The 17,308-nt window shown below is 42.8% G+C and overlaps 1 protein-coding gene across 2 annotated transcripts in view; it reads right to left on the bottom strand.

The window, feature by feature from the left end:
* The window catches only part of LOC115196994 (E3 ubiquitin-protein ligase RFWD3), a 28,111-nt gene extending 11,200 nt beyond the window's left edge, over window positions 1–16,911 (bottom strand). The window contains exons 1-11 of one of the 2 annotated variants that reach the window (XM_029758096.1): window positions 16,805–16,911; window positions 12,611–12,899; window positions 12,225–12,475; window positions 12,078–12,136; window positions 7,500–7,709; window positions 7,008–7,099; window positions 6,764–6,878; window positions 6,290–6,515; window positions 5,962–6,112; window positions 5,562–5,738; window positions 5,026–5,240 (exon numbers count right to left, since the gene is read on the bottom strand). In XM_029758096.1, the coding sequence (XP_029613956.1) occupies window positions 5,026–5,240; window positions 5,562–5,738; window positions 5,962–6,112; window positions 6,290–6,515; window positions 6,764–6,878; window positions 7,008–7,099; window positions 7,500–7,709; window positions 12,078–12,136; window positions 12,225–12,475; window positions 12,611–12,899; window positions 16,805–16,904 (1,885 nt within the window). In that variant the 5' untranslated portion in view covers window positions 16,905–16,911. Of the gene's footprint in view, window positions 1–5,025; window positions 5,241–5,561; window positions 5,739–5,961; window positions 6,113–6,289; window positions 6,516–6,763; window positions 6,879–7,007; window positions 7,100–7,499; window positions 7,710–12,077; window positions 12,137–12,224; window positions 12,476–12,610; window positions 12,900–14,498; window positions 14,886–16,804 lie in introns of those variants that run through there. The other variant, XM_029758097.1, reaches the window with a different exon arrangement.
* Window positions 16,912–17,308: the final 397 nt, after the last annotated feature.

Raw genomic sequence — 17,308 nt, 5'->3', positions numbered from 1 at the left:
TTTCACAATTCCTGACATTTAATCCAAGCAAAAAATCCCTGTTTTAGGTCAGTTAGGACCACCACAAATGTCAGAATAATAGAGAGAATTATTTATTTCAGCTTTTATTTCTTTCATCACATTCCCAGTGGGTCAGAAGTTTACATACACTCAATTAGTATTTGGTAGCATTGCCTTTAAATTGTTTCACTTGGGTTAAACGTGTCAGGTAGCCTTACACAAGCTCACGACAATAAGTTGGGTGAATTTTGGCCCATTCCTCCTGACAGAGCTAGGCCACCTTGCTTGCACACGCTTTTTCAGTTCTGCCCACAACTTTTCCAATAGGATTGAGGTCAGGGCTTTGTGACAGCCACTCCAATACCTTGACTTTGTTGTCCTTAAGCCATTTTGCCACAACTTTGGAAGTATGCTTGGGGTCATTGTCCATTTGGAAGACCCATTTGCGACCAAGTTTTAACTTCCTGACTGATGTCTTGAGATGTTGCTTCAATATAGCCACATAAGTTTCCGTCCTCATGATGCCATCTATTTTGTGAAGTGCACCAATCCCTCCTGCAGCAAAGCACCCCACAACATGATGCTGCCACCCCCGTGCTTCACGGTTGGGATTGTGTTCTTCGGCTTGCAACCCTCCCCCTTTTTCCTCCAAACATAACGATGGTCATTATGACCAAACAGTTCCATTTTTGTCATTTCATCAACCAACATTTCTCCAAAAAGTACAATCTTTGTCCCCATGTGCAGTTGCAAACCGTAGTCTGGCTTTTTTAATGGTGGTTTTGGAGCAGTGGCTTCTTCCTTGCTGAGCGGCCTTTCAGGTTGTCGATATTGGACACGGTTTACTGTGGATATAGATAATTTTGTACCCGTTTCCTCCAGCATCTTCACAAGGGCCTTTGCTGTTGTTCTGGGATTGATTTGCACTTTTCGCACCAAAGTACATTCATCTCTAGGAGACAGAACACGTCTCCTTCCTGAGCGGTATGATGGCTGCATGGTCCCATGGTGTTTATACTTGCGTACTACTGTTTGTACAGATGAACGTGGTACCTTGAGGCGTTTGGAAATTGCTCCCAAGGATGACCCAGACTTGTGGAGGTCTACAATTTGTTATCTGAGGTCTTGGCTGAATTCTTTTGATTTTCCTATGATATTAAGCAAAGAGGCACTGAGTTTGAAGGTAGGCCTTGAAATACATCCACAGGTACACCTCCAATTGACTCAAATTATGTCAATTAGCCCGTCAGAAGCTTCTAAAGCCATGACAATTTTCTGGAATTTTTCAAGCTGTTTAAAGGCACAGTCAACTTAGTGTATGTAAACTTCTGACCCACTGGAATTGTGATACAGTGAATTATAAGTGAAATAATCTGTCTGTAAACAATTGTTGGAAAAATGACTTGTGTCATGCACAAAGTAGATGTCCTAAACGACTTGCCAAAACTATATTTTGTTAACAAGAAATTTGTGGAGTGGTTGAAAAACGAGTTTTAATGACTCCAACCTAATTGCATGTAAACTTCCGACTCAACTGCATCTTGGGCTCAAGTAGACATACAAATGCTCCCGTTGACTGGGCCTCCAGAGTGCTAAGAATCAAATGCACAGGTTTTATCTGATTTGGATTGCCTGATTACTATTTAAATGCAGTCACAGAGAACCTAAACAACACTACCAAGTTCTGGAAGCTAATCAAATCAGTGTCAGGTTCTAATGTAGCCTCTGGCCTTCCTGACCATTTAATGATGGATTCTAATGAAGTGAAAGATAAAAACCCATACAATATTAGCTTTAACAACCACTTCATATCTGCTGGTTCAGTTTTTAATAATGGTGGGGCCCAGGCCTCTAATGTAAGCTCTGTTACAGTCAACAATTATATAGGCCCTCATGTGAACCATTTGAACTTTGAGCCTGTTTCTTATACTGATGTCTATAAAGCATTAAAGGCAATATACACTAAAAAGGCTGCAGGTCCAGACAACCTGGACCCCTACCTCTTAAAGATAGCAGCTGGTATTATTACTGAACCTGTGGCTCACATTTTCAACCTCAGTCTCTTGACCAATTCCATACCCAGTATTTGGAAATCAGCTTATGTCATCCCACTGCTAAAGGGTGGAGATCCCTCAGATGCTAATAACTAGCGTCCTAACTCCCTATCCGGGGCAAAGTCTAGGAATCCCTAGTGATCTCAAAAAAAAAAAAAAAAAAGTACTGAGCAGTGTGCAGTCTGGCTTTAGATCTGGGCACAGCACCACAACTGCAGCTATGGCAGTGGCAAATCATTAATGCACTTGATAAAAAGCAACATTGTGCTGCTCGGTTTGTGGATTTATCAAAGGCCTTTGATTCCGTTGACCATGAATTGTTGCTAGCTAGACTCAGAAACATTGGTCTCAGTGAAGGGGCAGCAAATGTGCAGATGATAGTCATATATTCATATGCTCCTTCTCTGGTTCAGGCTGTTGAAGAGCTCCAGACTGCTTTTCAGTCACTGCAGGCCTCCCTTTATGCTCTCAAACTGGTCTTGAATGTACAAAAAACTAAATTCATGACCTTTACCAGAGCTAGAACTCTGCCAGAGAAGGTTAGCATTGTCACATCTGGTGGCTTATCCACTGAAAAAGTGTCATCCTACAAACACCTAGGTATTTGGTTGTATGACAAGTTGTCCTTTGAAGTTCATGTGGATAATCTTGTGACAAAGCTTAAATTGAGTTTATTTTTGTAATAAGGCTCGCTTCCCACTTATGGCTAGAAAGAAGCTTGTTCAGGCCACTTTTCTCTCTAATTGATTATGGTGACTTGTTGTATATGCATGCAACCTCCTCCGTCTTACAGAGACTGGACTCTGTTTATCATGCATCTTTGCACTTTATTACAAATGCCAAGTCACTCACCCACCATTACACCAAATGGTAGGTCAGACCTCAATTTATATGCACAGAAAGACACATTTGTATGTGTTGATCTACAAAGCCCTTTTGGGTAAACTCCCTCTTTACCTCTGTACTCTGGTCTCCTTCACCACCAGCAGTTACCATACCCAGTCTGCTAGGTGGTTACTACTTAAATCCCCAGGACATTCACAGTATTAGGCAAGACTGCCTTCTCTTCTTGTGCACCAGAGGAATGGAATAGTCTACAATCCATGCTTCATCTAGATATGTTAGAGCCACTGAATTAATTTAAAATATTGATGTAAATGCTTTTTTTAGGCTGGATTATGTAGTGTTTTAATTATGTAATGTATTAATTATTGCTGCCTTCTTGGCCAGGAATCCCTTGAAAAAGAGACTCTGGGTCTCAAAGGGCTTTTCCTAGTAATTAATAAATTAAGAAAAGTATATATCACACTACTGTTCAAAAGTTTAGGGTCACTTAGAAATGTCCTTGTTTTTGGAAGAAAAAAAAAAGAAAAAAAAAAGGGTCCATTAAAATAACATCAAATTGATCAGAAATACAGTGTAGACATTGTTAATGTTGAAAATGACTATTGTAGCTGGAAAAGGCAGATTTTATGGAATATCTACATAGGCGTACAGAGGCCCATTATCAGCAATCATCAGTCCTGTTTTCCAATAGTACTTTGTGTTAGCTAATCCAAGTTTATAATTTTAATAGGCTAATTGATCATTAGAAAACCCTTTAGCAATTTTGTTAGCACAGCTGAAAACTGTTGTGCTGATAAAAGAAGCAATAAAACTGGACTTCTTTAGACTACTTGAGTATCTGGAGCATCAGCATTTGTGGGTTTGATTACAGGCTCAAAATGGCCAGAAACAAAGATACTTCTTCTAAAACTCGTCAGTCTATTCTTGTTCTGAGAAACGAAGGCTATTCCATGTGAGAAATTGCCAAGAAACTGAAGATCTCGTACAACGCTGTGTACTACTCCCTTCACTGAACTGCGCAAACTGGCTCTAACCAGAATAGAAAGAGGAGTGGGAGGCCCCAGTGCACAACTGAGCAAGATGACAAGCACATTAGAGTGTTTAGTTTGAGAAACAGATGTCTCACAAGTCCTCAAACGACAGCTTCATTAAATAGTACCCACAAAACACCAGTTTCAACGTCAACAGTGAAGAGGCGACTCCGGGATGCTGGCCTTCTAGGCAGAGTTCCTCTGTCTAGCGTGAGTTCTTTTGCCCATCTTAATCTTTTCTTTTTATTGGCCAGTCTGAGATATGGCTTTTTCTTTGCAATTCTGCCAAGAAGGCCAGCTTCCCAGAGTCACCTCTTTACTGTTGAAGTTGAGACGGGTGTTTTGCAGGTACTATTTAATGAAGCTGCCAGTTGAGGACTTGTGAGGAGTCTAGTGTCTAGTTTGAGAAACAATTTACTTGCCATCTTGCTCAGATATGCACAAGGGCCTCCCACTCCTCTTTCTATTCTGGTTAGGGCCAGTTTGCGCAGTTCTGTGAAGGGAGTAGTACACAGCGTTGTATGAGATCTTCAGTTTCTTGGCAATTTCTCACATGGAATAGCCTTCATTTCTCAGAACAAGAATAGCCTGACGAGTTTCAGAAGAAAGTTTAGTTTCTGGCCATTTTGAGCCTGTAATCAAACCCACAAATGCTGATGCTCCAGATACTCAACTAGTCTAAAGGAGGACAGTTTTATTGCTTCTTTAAATCAGGACAAAAGTTTTCAGCTGTGCTAACATAATTGCAAAAGGGTTTTCTAATGATCAATTAGCCTTTTAAAATGATAAACTTGGATTAGCTAACATAACATGCCATTGGAACATAGGAGTGATGGTTGCTGATAATGCGCCTCTGTAGATATTACATATAAAAAATAAAAAAAACAGCTACAATAGTCATTTACAACATTAATGTCTACACTGCATTTCTGATCAATTTGATGTTATTTTAAAATGGACAAAAAAATTATAATTTGCTTTTCTTTCAAAAACAAGGACATTTCTAAGTGACCCCAAACTTTTGAACGGTAGTGTATAGACACACACACTTATTTAGGCCCTTCATAGTCCTCCCCAGGATGGTATAGTCTCACCTGGTCTGTAGGTGACCAAACAGTGTCTGCTCTCTGGCTGCACCTGGATGTCTGTGCAGCCTCCTGTCTCCAGGGGCAACATGTGGGGTCTGTAAGTGGTCCCATCTACTTGCTCCCAGAAGCAGCCCCCATCCAGAGAGCCTGCGATGAGGCCACCACATGGGAACGAGCTGGAGGCGGCACGAGGCACATAGGACAGGGATGCCACGGGACACCTGGGAGAAGCCAGAGGTCATGGTTGGTGCCTGTGGTTTTAAAAATCACACTGCATACTAAAATTGTATAACATATTACACTATGTGAATTACATTTCACACACACCATATAAATTAATATTCATTCAACCATCTTTTAAAATGAGTAACAAAACAAATAAAATACAAAATCTAAGCCCAGAAATGTACCTGGTCAGATCCTGTTGTGAAGAAGGTAAAACTCTGGTTCCTACCTAGGTTATATTGACAGGTGTAGTTCAAACTGTGATGTCGAATACAGACTAGATGACCTTTGCCCCCTGGCCTGGCTGTCAGACTGACCTGGAACGTAGCGGCTGTAGCTCCTGGACATGTGTGCTGGTGTCCCTGGTGTCATACACCAGCACGGAGCCGTTACTGAGACCAGCGTACACATAGTTGTTGTTGTCCAGGCACCAGCAGCAGCTCCACACTGGTTTACCTGTATTGTAGGTCTGCACCACTGTGTTGGTCATTAGACTGCAGGAGAATGATGGTACAGTTAGGATATTAGATTGAGAAGGAAAGATACTGTCCTAATTAACCATCAAGGGTTTTGTTATCGATATTTGGTCTGAATGGTTCTTGCAACTCAGAAAAGGTCAATGTTCTTCTCCATCAGAGCCTGGGGCTATGAAGTCAACACCATTCTGGAACACACTGTCCTGATAAATCTCTCTGCTTGGACAGACTATCTGGTTACCTGGTGAGTTTTATGGTGTTGTCCAGGGCAGCGGAGAGCAGGAGGCTGTCGGCCTGTCTGTTGAAGGCCAGGCCTCTGATCTGTTTGACATGGATGGGAATGTACTGGCAGGCCTTCAGATTCACCGTGCTCACCTTCTTCACCCCGCAGCCTGGCAGGTAGACACAGAGGGAGGAGGGGGAAGAGAGAGCAAAGGTAGAGAAATTATTCCAAGAGGTAGCAAATACTTCCCTTTGATATTTTCACATCTATATAATCTGTGCAAAAAAAACAAACGTTCACAGCTATTTTGTACTGAAAGCATATCAAAGCTTATCAAAGGTCTTACCGGGCACCAGGGTAGTGTGTGGGGAGGGCTGAGAGGCCAGCAGGCAGCTGAGGGGTTCACAGTAGGACAGCACCCTGCATCCCCCCACCTGGGACACCAGCACGGCCTTGGAGAAGACGTAGTGGCCCCCCTGGGTGCTGTCCTGTCTCTGAGAGAGCCCAGAGAGAGAGGCCCTTGAGCTCTGAGAGGGCCCACAGCCAGGCTGGGCCATCAGCGTCTTCAGCTCCTGACAGAGGTAGAAGGAAGAAGAAAAAAAAAAAAATGACGCACCTGCACTGTTCAATACCAATGGAAGTCAAGTTAAGAATAGTAGATAGAGTATGTGATCAGAAAAACATTTGAAAGTCAGCATACAATCATCATAGTGGATTTAGGGGTAGATTAATCTCAATGATTACGGCTCGGTATTCCTGTCCACCTGATAAATGGATGGGAGACTGGGGGATGACCGGTAAAGCAATGGAAATAAAGTACCTGTAGCTGCTTGTGCAGTTTCCCACATTCGTCTGTCATCACCTGCAGTTGTAGTCGGCACTGCGCTGACTCCAGTTCAGCCTTTCTACGCAGTGAATGCTCTTGCTCCAGTGACCTGCACACAACAACACATTCAGACAGACAGACTCACTCTCAACAGCTTCCTACAGTAGTGAATCAGGTCAGATCCATGTCAATATCAGCAGATCAGAAAGTAAACTAAAGAGGTGCGCAGCTACTTTACCTCTTCATACTCTCCTGCTCAGTGTTATCCAGAGCCCTCAGCTTGCGCGCGTACAGGAGGACGATATCGGCGCGCTTGGCCTTCTTGTTGCACTGCAGACATACAGCAGAAGATCATTACAAGAGCCAGATGGAGTCTGATGGGACGGCTTCACGTCACTGTCTGCATATTAAGTCAATAGTTTTTTGGGGGTCATATTTTATGGTGGTATTTTTTCAGATTTAAGTTATTCAGAGGGGATTTCTTAAGTTTCGCCTCATTTTTGAATGCTTGAGGAAACTGCGTCTCCAGCACAGTTTCCACCTGGTGCCAGTCACCACAGTGGAAGTAGGAGCTCGTTTTTTCCGCTTAGAATGGAATAGATGTTCCTTTCTTTCAAATGCTGAGCGCAAACCTTTTTAATTTTCCTGTTCATAGTGGAACAAGGAGTAATTCCAGTCCTCTTCCCCCCCAGACATACCAAGGCTGACAGACAGACATGAAGACACTGACCTGGGGACACTTGGCTCCCTGGCCCTGGCCCTTCACCCAGCGGTCGATGCAGGTGTAGCCAAAGAGATGTCCGCAGCGCAGGGTGGCCAGCCGATGCTCCCCTGACGTGGTCCAGGGCTCAAAGCAGATGGAGCAGGTCTCCCCTTCCCCCTCATCGCCCTGGGACAATCGAAGGGCCGGTGCACTGGAGGCTAGTGGGTCTGATACAATCTAAAAGGGGACAGAGATGATGCATGACATTTCTGACAGTGCATGGGAATGAATAAAAATGGCACACATACTAGAGAAACTGCACTAACGAGCTAATCACCACCAGCTGCATTAAGTACTGCAGTGCATCTCCTCATGGACTGCACCAGATTAGCCCGTTCTTGCTGCGAGATGTTACCCCACTCTTCCACCAAGGCACCTGCAAGTTCCCAGACATTTCTGGGGGGAATGGCCCTAGCCCTCACCCTCCGATCCAACAGCTGCCAGAGGTGCTCAATGGGATTGAGATCCAGGCTCGTCGCTGGTCATGGCAGAAAACTGACATTCCTGTCTTGCAGGAAATCACGCACAAAATGAGCAGTATGGCTGGTGGCATTGTCATGCTGGAGGATCATGTACTCCCACTCCAGAGTACAGGCCTCAGTGTAATGCTCATTCCTTCGACGATAAACGCGAATCCGACCATTACACCTAGTGAGACAAAACTGCAACTCGTCAGTGAAGAGCAGTGGACCAGTGACGATGGGTTTGTGCCCATAGGCGACGTTGTTGCCGGTGATGTCTGTTGAGGACCTGCCGTACAACAGGCCTACAAGCCGTCAGTCCAGCCTCTCTCTGCCTAATGCACAGTCTGAGCACTGATGGAGGGATTGTGCGTTCCTGGTGTAACTCGGGCAGTTGTTGTTGCCATCCTGTACCTGTCCCGCAGGTGTGATGTTCAGATGTACTGATCCTATGCAGGTGTTGTTACATGTGGTCTGCCACTGCGAGGACAATCAGCTGTCCATCCTGTCTCCCTGTAGTGCTGTCTTAGGCATCTCACAGTACAGACATGGCAATTTATTGCCCTGGCCACATCTGCAGTCCTCATGCTTCCTTGCAGCATGCCTAAGGCACGTTCACACAGATGAGCAGGGACCCTGGGCATCTTTCTTTTGATGTTTTTCAGAGTCACTAGAAAGGCCTCTTTAGAGTCCTACGTTTTCATAACTGTGACCTTAATTTCCAACCGTCTGTAAGCTGTTAGTGTCTTAATGACCGTTCCACAGGTGCATGGTCATTAATTGTTTATGGTTCATTGAACAAGCATGGAAACAGTGTTTAACTTCACTAGGGTAGGGGGCAGCATTCAGAATTTTGGATGAAAAGCGTGCCCAAATTAAACTGCCTGCTACTCAGGTCCAGAAGCTAGGATATGCATATAATTTGGATAGAAAACACTCCAAAGTTTCCAAAAATGTTAAAATAATGTCTGAGTATAACAGAACTGATATGGCAGGTGAAAACCTGAGGAAAATCCATCCAGGAAGTACTATTATTTTGAAAGGCTGTTTTTCCATTGAAAGCCTATCCACCATACAAAGACTTAAGACCCAGTTCACTATGGCTTCTTCTACATGTGGCCAGTCTTTAGGCATTGTTTCAGGCTTTTACTCTGAAAAATGAGGGCGATACAGCACTTTCAATGAGTGGACAGTGGATATTTCCAGACATGAGTCCAGCGCGTGATCGGGAGTGCACCTTTCTTGTTTCTCCTTTTTTATTGACGAAGCTTTTGTCCGGTTGAAATATTGATTATTTATGACAAAAACAACCTGAAGATTGATTTTAAACATCATTTGACATGTTTCTACGAACTTTTATTGTACTATTTTGACTTTTCGTCTGGATGTTGAGAGCGCGCTTTGTGCCTTTGGATTACTGAACTAAACGCACCAACAAAACTGAGGTTTTTGGACATAGAGGGACATTATCAAACAAAACGAACATTTATTGTGTAACATGGAGTCCTGGGAGTGCCATCAGATGAAGATCAAAGGTAAGTGATTAATTTAGTCGCTACTTCTGACTTTTGTGAGTCCTCTCCGTGGCTGGAAAATGTCTGTATGGTGTTTTGTGGCTAGGCGCTGTCCTAACATAAATCGCATGGTGTGCTTTCTCCATAAAGCCTCTTTAAAATCTGACACAGCTGCTGGATTAACAAGATGTTTCTCTTTAATCCTATGTATAACACTTGTATCTTTCATCAATGTTTATGATGAGTATTTCTGTAATTTGATTTGGCTCTCTGCAGTTTCACCGGATGTTATTTGAGACAATGCATTACTGAACATAACGTGCCAATTTAAACTTGAGGTTTTTGGACATAAAGAGGGACTTTATTGAACAAAACAAACATTTATTGTGTAACATGGAGTCCTGGGAGTGCCACCAGATGAAGATCAGCAAAGGTTAGTGATTCATTTAATTGCCATTTCTGACTTTTGTGAGTCCTCTCCTTGGCTGGAGAATGTTTGTATGGTTTCTTGTGGCTAGGCGCTGTCCTAACATAAATCGCATGGTGTGCTTTCGCCGTAAAGCCTTTTTGAAATCGGACACTGTGGTTGGATTAACAAGAAGTTTATCTTTAAAATGGTGTATAATACTTGTGTGTTTAAGGAATTTTAATTATGGGATTTCTGTTGTTTGAATTTGGCGCCCTGCAATTTCACTGGCTTTTGTCGAGGTGGGACGCTAGCGTCCCAGTGATACCAGAGAGGTTAACCTGTTAGGGCTAGGGGACAGTATTTAAACGGCCGGATAAAAAACGTACCCGATTTAATCTGGTTACTACTCCTGCCCAGTAACTAGAATATGCATATAATTATTGGCTTTGGATAGAAAACACCCTAAAGTTTCTAAAACTGTTTGAATGGTGTCTGTGAGTATAACAGAACTCATATGGCAGGCAAAAACCTGAGAAGATTCCATGCAGGAAGTGGCCTGTCTGACAAGTTGTTGTTCTTCTTGCCTCTGTTTATTGAAGAGTGAGGATCTTTGCTGTAACGTGACACTTCCTACGGCTCCCATAGGCTCTCAGAGCCCGGGAAAAAGCTGAACGATATCGAGGCAGCCCCAGGCTTTAACACATTTGCGCTTTTGACAAGTGGCCGATCAGAGGACAATGGGCTTAGGCGTGTGCCCGAGTCGACCCCATGCTTTATTTTCTTTCGTTTGTTTACCTAACTGCAGATTCCCGGTCGGAATATTATCGCTTTTTTACGAGAAAAATGGCAAAAAAAATGATTTTAAACAGCGGTTGACATGCTTCGAAGTACGGTAATGGAATATTTAGAATTTTTTGGTCACGAAATGCGCCGTGCTCGTAACCCTTATTTACCATTCGGATAGTGTCTTGAACGCACGAACAAAACGCCGCTTTTTGAACATAACTATGGATTATTTGGGACCAAACCAACATTTGTTATTGAAGTAGAAGTCCTGGGAGTGCATTCTGACGAAGAACACCAAAGGTAATCCCTGTGGCTCAGTGTGGCTCAGTGTGGCTCAGTTGGTAAAGCATGGTGTTTGCAATGGTGTTTGCAACGCCAGGGTTGTGGGTTCGATTCCCACGGGGGGCCAGTACGAGAAGAAAAAAAAATGTATGAAATGAATTGAAATGTATGCATTCACTACTGTAAGTCGCTCTGGATAAGAGCGTCTGCTAAATGACTAAAATGTAATCAAACTTTTCTAATAGTAAATCGTCGTTTGGTGAAGGCTAAACTTGCTGGGTGTCTAAATAGCTAGCCCTGTGATGACGGGCTATGTACTTAGAATATTGCAAAATGTGCTTCATCCGAAAAGCTATTTTAAAATCGGACATATCGAGTGCATAGAGGAGTAATGTATCTATAATTCTTAAAATAATTGTTATGCTTTTTGTGAACGTTTATCGTGAGTAATTTAGTAAATTGTTAGTAAATTCGCCGGAAGTTTGCGGGGGGTATGCTAGTTCTGAACGTCACATGCTAATGTAAAAAGCTGGTTTTTAATATAAATATGAACTTGATTGAACAAAACATGCATGTATTGTATAACATAATGTCCTAGGTGTGTCATCTGATGAAGATCATCAAAGGTTAGTGCTGCATTTAGCTGTCTTCTGGGTTTTTGTGACATTATATGCTAGCTTGAAAAATGGGTGTCTGATTATTTCTGGCTGGGTACTCTGCTGACATAATCTAATGTTTTGCTTTCGTTGTAAAGCCTTTTTGAAATCGGACAGTGTGGTTAGATTAACGAGAGTCTTGTCTTTAAAATGCTGTAAAATAGTCATATGTTTGAGAAATTGAAGTAATAGCATTTCTAAGGTATTTGAATAACGCGCCACAGGATTCCACTGGCTGTTACGTAGGTGGGACGATTTGGTGCCACCTACCCTAGAGAGGTTAAACCCTTTACAATGAATATCTGTGAAGTTATTTGGATTTTTACGAATTATCTTTGAAAAACGGGGTCCTGAAAAAGAGACGTTTATTTTTTTGCTGAGTTTAGTATGCCCATCCAAGAGTGTAGGCCCATCACTGGCAATGAATGTGGTCTTACCTCAGGATTCACTTGATTTCCAGTCACGGTCCTCGCAGCCTCTGTGGTTGCATTATAATCTATACACAGGATGGCATGGTGAGATTAACTCTTTATTGGTTACAGTGGAAAATGGCTAAGTATTGATCAGACTTGAGCTTGGTTTACCTGAAGAATAAAGGCCTTCGGGTTGCGTGACTGCAACTGTAGGGTTTGGAAGAGGGCTGGAGGGAACGGCCGAGTTGGGAGGGTCTGCTGCTGGCCCCGGGGGATCTGCCTCATCCTCCGACTCGCTCACCTCCGTCGTACTCCCAGAGTCGCCCTCGGCCTGGTTGGCTGCAGGGACTCGCAGCAGGAAATCGAGGAAGCTGCTAGCACGAGCAGCGGTCTGGGTGGAGTTGTGCTCCCCGAGGCCTGGCCTTTAACCACACAGAGACAATACAGGTACAATCAATAGGTATAACATGGGGTGAAATAGGTACTCAATGAAGCATACAATTATGTCTCCAGTATGGATACACAGTTTAGAGGGAATCCAGTCCAACCATAACTACCTGGCTCTCCGCTGCCTCAGGGTGGCTGTTGTGGTGACCCTGGGCTCAATATGACCCTCCATTCTGATCCTGGATCCAAGTTGACCCTCCACTCTGACTCTGTTCTGACTGAACGCCCAGGTGTTCGGGAGCCGTGGTGGGTCACAGGGAGCTGCGTCTGCCTCGTCCTCTGTTTCACTGCCAGAGTCAGGGATGATGATAGGGAGATCTACCTGGTCTGCCACAACATCTGGCTCCCTACTGGGGCCCCCCAGCTGCAAGTCCACCTCCATCACCTCCATCTCACGACCTATGGGTGGGGGGCTAAAAATTAATTTCCTTCAATAGGCAGGATAACCCAACTGCCTGAGATGTTTACAAAATGGTTTCCCTCTTGACTTCAGTGTTCTCAGACACTAGCATAGCCAACGGTTTTAATTGCAAGCAAATGTGAGTACAGTGCACCAATTCTGACTGAAGCCACAAAGGGTGACAACAAAAATCAGGTTATGTAACTTGCACGCAACGCTAACTTTTGCTATAAATGCCTCTTGGCTTAGTTTAACTGTCGTACCCCATCAGAACCCAAAATATAAGGATGTTTTACTCCAATGTGTGTAAACAAACGTCATAGCCTCATAACAAGGTTAAAACTTTAATGATGATATCATGACTGTTAAGTCCTTGCATCCATAACGCGGTCTATGAATTTGAGCGTGATTACTTTTGACCAAAACAGTGGCGGGGATTCGCTTTGTTATTGTTAGAAACTGCAGATTGGCCGTTTTAAGGTAAAAAGTTAGCTGACAATAGACATAGCTAACTAGCTAACAATTATAACGTTAGTTAGCTAGCCACGTGCCATTGCTAACTATATAGCTAGTTACCGTGCCATAGCCGGCTGCAAGATACACAGCCTGAGCGAAAGATGACTCAGAACAGGATTCCGGATGCAGGTTTTGGAACTGGCAAGTAGCCAACGTTACATTGAGAGACTAGCTGAAGTCAACTCCATGGTGAACGAAGTTTACATTGGCGGAAGCCAAAGCAAAGGCCGCTCTGCTAGCTAGCTACAGTACCGTTAGCTACTTGAAGCAGCTAGCTAAAGTACATTAACAACTTGATTATTTGGTGACAGTCTCGAATGTGATTAATGAAATAACGTTACCACATGGTTTTCATAACTATATACTTTTTGGGAAATAGCCTAAATTAGCTAGAATGATAACGTTAGCTAGCCAGTTAACTGCAGATCATTCTCTTCCTGCTGGCAGTGTTGCCAAATATTTTTTATAACTAAACCATCCATTGCTTCTGCTTAGGTAGGGTTTATCGGCGGTTGGAATCCATAGTGCATTACATTACCGACACATATTGTACCGGAGTGTGGGCCAGAGACAGGGAGAAACTAAATCCTACCTGCCAGCCTAGTTGCTCTTAAAAAATATAACATATGAGACTACATCTAATTACGTTCTACAATATACTATTTAATTTGCTGTGTCCCCTTCTCTCTCATTAGACCTCAGCCTCTCTCTTTCCCTCTGATACTGCCCATACTGTAGCTACACATGCGCCACGGTCTCTGCTTTCTGGCAATAATCACACTTTCCTGTTGGATCCTTTCCTATCACATGTAAAGTCTTATTCAACCGACTGTGTCCCACTCGTAATCATGTACAAAAAAATAGCCTCCTCTCTTCTGTCACATCCTCTCGTCCTCCCCGACTTCTCTGTATCTAAAATAAATACATGTCTGCCCTTAGTAGCTCTATTCCACTGCTCCTGCCATCGCTGCACCATCACTGTCCATAGCAGGCTTTTTGCCTTGCTCATTGAAACGACAACGTCAATATCCCTGCTTAAATTAGTTGCATGGGCAGTGTAGCATCTCACATCTACTTCTTACCTTGAAATATTGCGTGTGACCCAAACTATCCTTGCCAGTGTAAAACTTCGTCGGTTACCATAAAAACAGTTCAACTACATTGCTTTTAACTTCAACGGTAAGACATTTGGTGTAATAATATGATCGCAGTCATAGTTTCTTTGCTATCCCCATTGTCTTTTTTTCTTCTTCTGTGGGTTTTATGGCGGACAACAACTCCAAAAGGTGTATTGCCGCCACCAACTGGACGGGTTGAAAAACCAAAACAAGGTAAAAAGAAAATCCATATGTTATAGGGAAACAAATTTAATCGACCCAAATTAAGAGTCCGTACATTGACAAATACAAAACAAAACTCCCACTTCTACCTTCTTTCAAATCTCCATATGTCCCTTCTCAGGCTCTAGAGCCTGAGAGGGTGGTATGGTTTGTGACAATGTTCCATGCCAGGGTTGGGGAGTAATGGATTACATGTAATCTGTTACATTTCAGGGATTACAAAAAAAAAGGGTAATCAGCAAAAATATTGTAATCAGATTACAGATACTTTTGAAAAAGTAGATGATGACTTTGAGGATTACTTTTAAATTCAGAAAGGATGTTTGTGTGATAAAAATCTTTTATACTTCTCGGTTTTCTCAATGACATTCAAATCAACATTGATAAAAGGCACAAGTTTCAGTTTGTTCCACCTGAGCGAGTCTGATCACAAGTCAGAGACCACTATGTTGACACACCAAATGGGTTTGATGGATTGCAGGAAAAGAGCAGGAATAGGCTTTTGTAGGCTTTCGGTCTAAGCTATGTCTTCCAATTGTGCGACTGCTGTCGGCATCCAAAGATTATCCAACTTGAATAAACACTTGGATGTAAGGATGACAGCTGTGGTGTAGTCTTGTGGCGATACGGATATAATGTATTATTGATATCTACACAGCGCATTGATGTGAATCACACTTTTTTTGTTTTGTTCTGTTAAAGATCTACTACTCACCCTTGACCCATCTTCCTCTACTTTCTTCACTACTCTAACCCTGGAAACCACAACCTGCCTCTCTCGCGCGGGACATTTCTGATCCACAGCCCAATGGACACCCTTACAATTACCACATACCACCACTTTCCCCAATGCTACACATTCCCTTGTCTCATGCCCTTCTGCACACTTCTCACATCTGTAACAACATAATGTATTCTGCACAAAAGCTCGTACAGGTTAACTTTAGTATATCCTAACATCACTTTCCTTACTGTATTCTGACAGTTTTCGGCATGTGTCCGAAAGCGATTGATGACCTCTTTTATGTGTCACGTGGTTATGCCCATATATGTACATCCTGTCCGGATGTTCTCACGCTATCGAGTGGGTGTTCATGTAACCTGATAGTGCAGCTCTTCCTTTGAAGTAAAGAATGTGTTTGCACTAAAGCTGTCATGGTGATTGATGTGTAGTGACCTTGTTGACCTGTGGAATGTGTTTGAACATTTGAAAGAGTAGGGAAATGTTGTAGTGAACTTATGGCTCTGCTTTTTAGGGATCTTGTATATGAAACAGTAATTTCCGGGGTAAGTCAGCCGGAGTATAAGTAAGATCTGTGAAAACTACGAGTGCCAAGAAATCTCAAGAGAGCTAAACCACAGAAGACTCTAAAGAAGAAAGAAATAAAACATGGCTCCTAGACCAATTGTCGGTGTATTGTGTCCTTCGTGTCATGAACACAATGACAAAACCATCGAAGCCATTCTTTGTGATGCCCCTGATTGTTTTAATGATGTGCTGGATATGAGTGATGGACATATGGGTTACATTTTCCAACCGGACGATTCAACGGTGAAGATTTTCACAAGCAGCTGCCTCATCACCCTTTTTCAACCAAAAACAGGGAGTTTTTCTCTTGCATTGCGGATGAGAGAATGGCTTAAGATAAGACTATGTCAGATCAAACAGGCCCTGAGTGGAACAACCCTGCCAGGGTACGCATTGGAAGAGGTGATTTGATTTGAAAGCCATAAGAATCTCGTCAGTGGCGTATAGTCCAGAATCCAAAGTGACAATTTTAGGTTGTGCCGAATTCAATAGATCAAATGCAACCAAATCAGTTAGTTCATATGTATTTTCAAAAGCCTGCACAGAGGTCAACTATTTTGTGTCTGTCTTTAGCTTCAGGTGGGGAGATTATCATGAAGTCCTTGACATGATGAAACAAGTGGAAAATATTTTCCAACATCGTGAACATTTACGGCGATGGGCCCTTCTATCCTTAAGACAGAACCTGGGCCTAAAGGCAAGAAGGTTGATCTAACCTGGAAAATAAAACATACGAAACCTGGATGGAGCGGGATATCATGCGGGGAAGAGACAATGTCTGAACCGGGCACATCTTGATGATGGTGATTTAGAGACTGATGGGGGTTTTGGTTTACCATAGATCCTTCCCCAAGCTTTTTTCTCTAAGAAAGGAATTAAAGAATAATAACATATAAACATGTATATGTACTATTGTTCAATAAAAACGTGTAATATGTATGCATTCGGTACTAAAGATTTAAAATATGTCATTTACATTGAATGAAATATCCGGCTTTCTCTCTGTCTATGTACCTCAAAAGGTTGGGGGGGTGGAAGGTCTTTGAAACCAATGTTTTTTTCTCATCAATTCAACTTACAGGGGCTATATGTATATATGTATATAAGGATACCCAAACAACAGTTGTCTTTTTCCAGAGGCTCTCATGATCCCCACCCCCAACTGTGAACGTGTGTGTGTGTGTGTGTGTGCGTGTGTGTGTGTGTGTGTGTGTGTGTGTGTGTGTGTGTGTGTGTGTGTGTG

The sequence above is a fragment of the Salmo trutta genome, chromosome 7, assembly GCF_901001165.1.
Source record: "Salmo trutta chromosome 7, fSalTru1.1, whole genome shotgun sequence".
Taxonomy (NCBI): domain Eukaryota; kingdom Metazoa; phylum Chordata; class Actinopteri; order Salmoniformes; family Salmonidae; genus Salmo; species Salmo trutta.
Note: the sequence above shows the minus strand (reverse complement) of the source record. Positions and strands in the feature narration are given on the sequence as shown.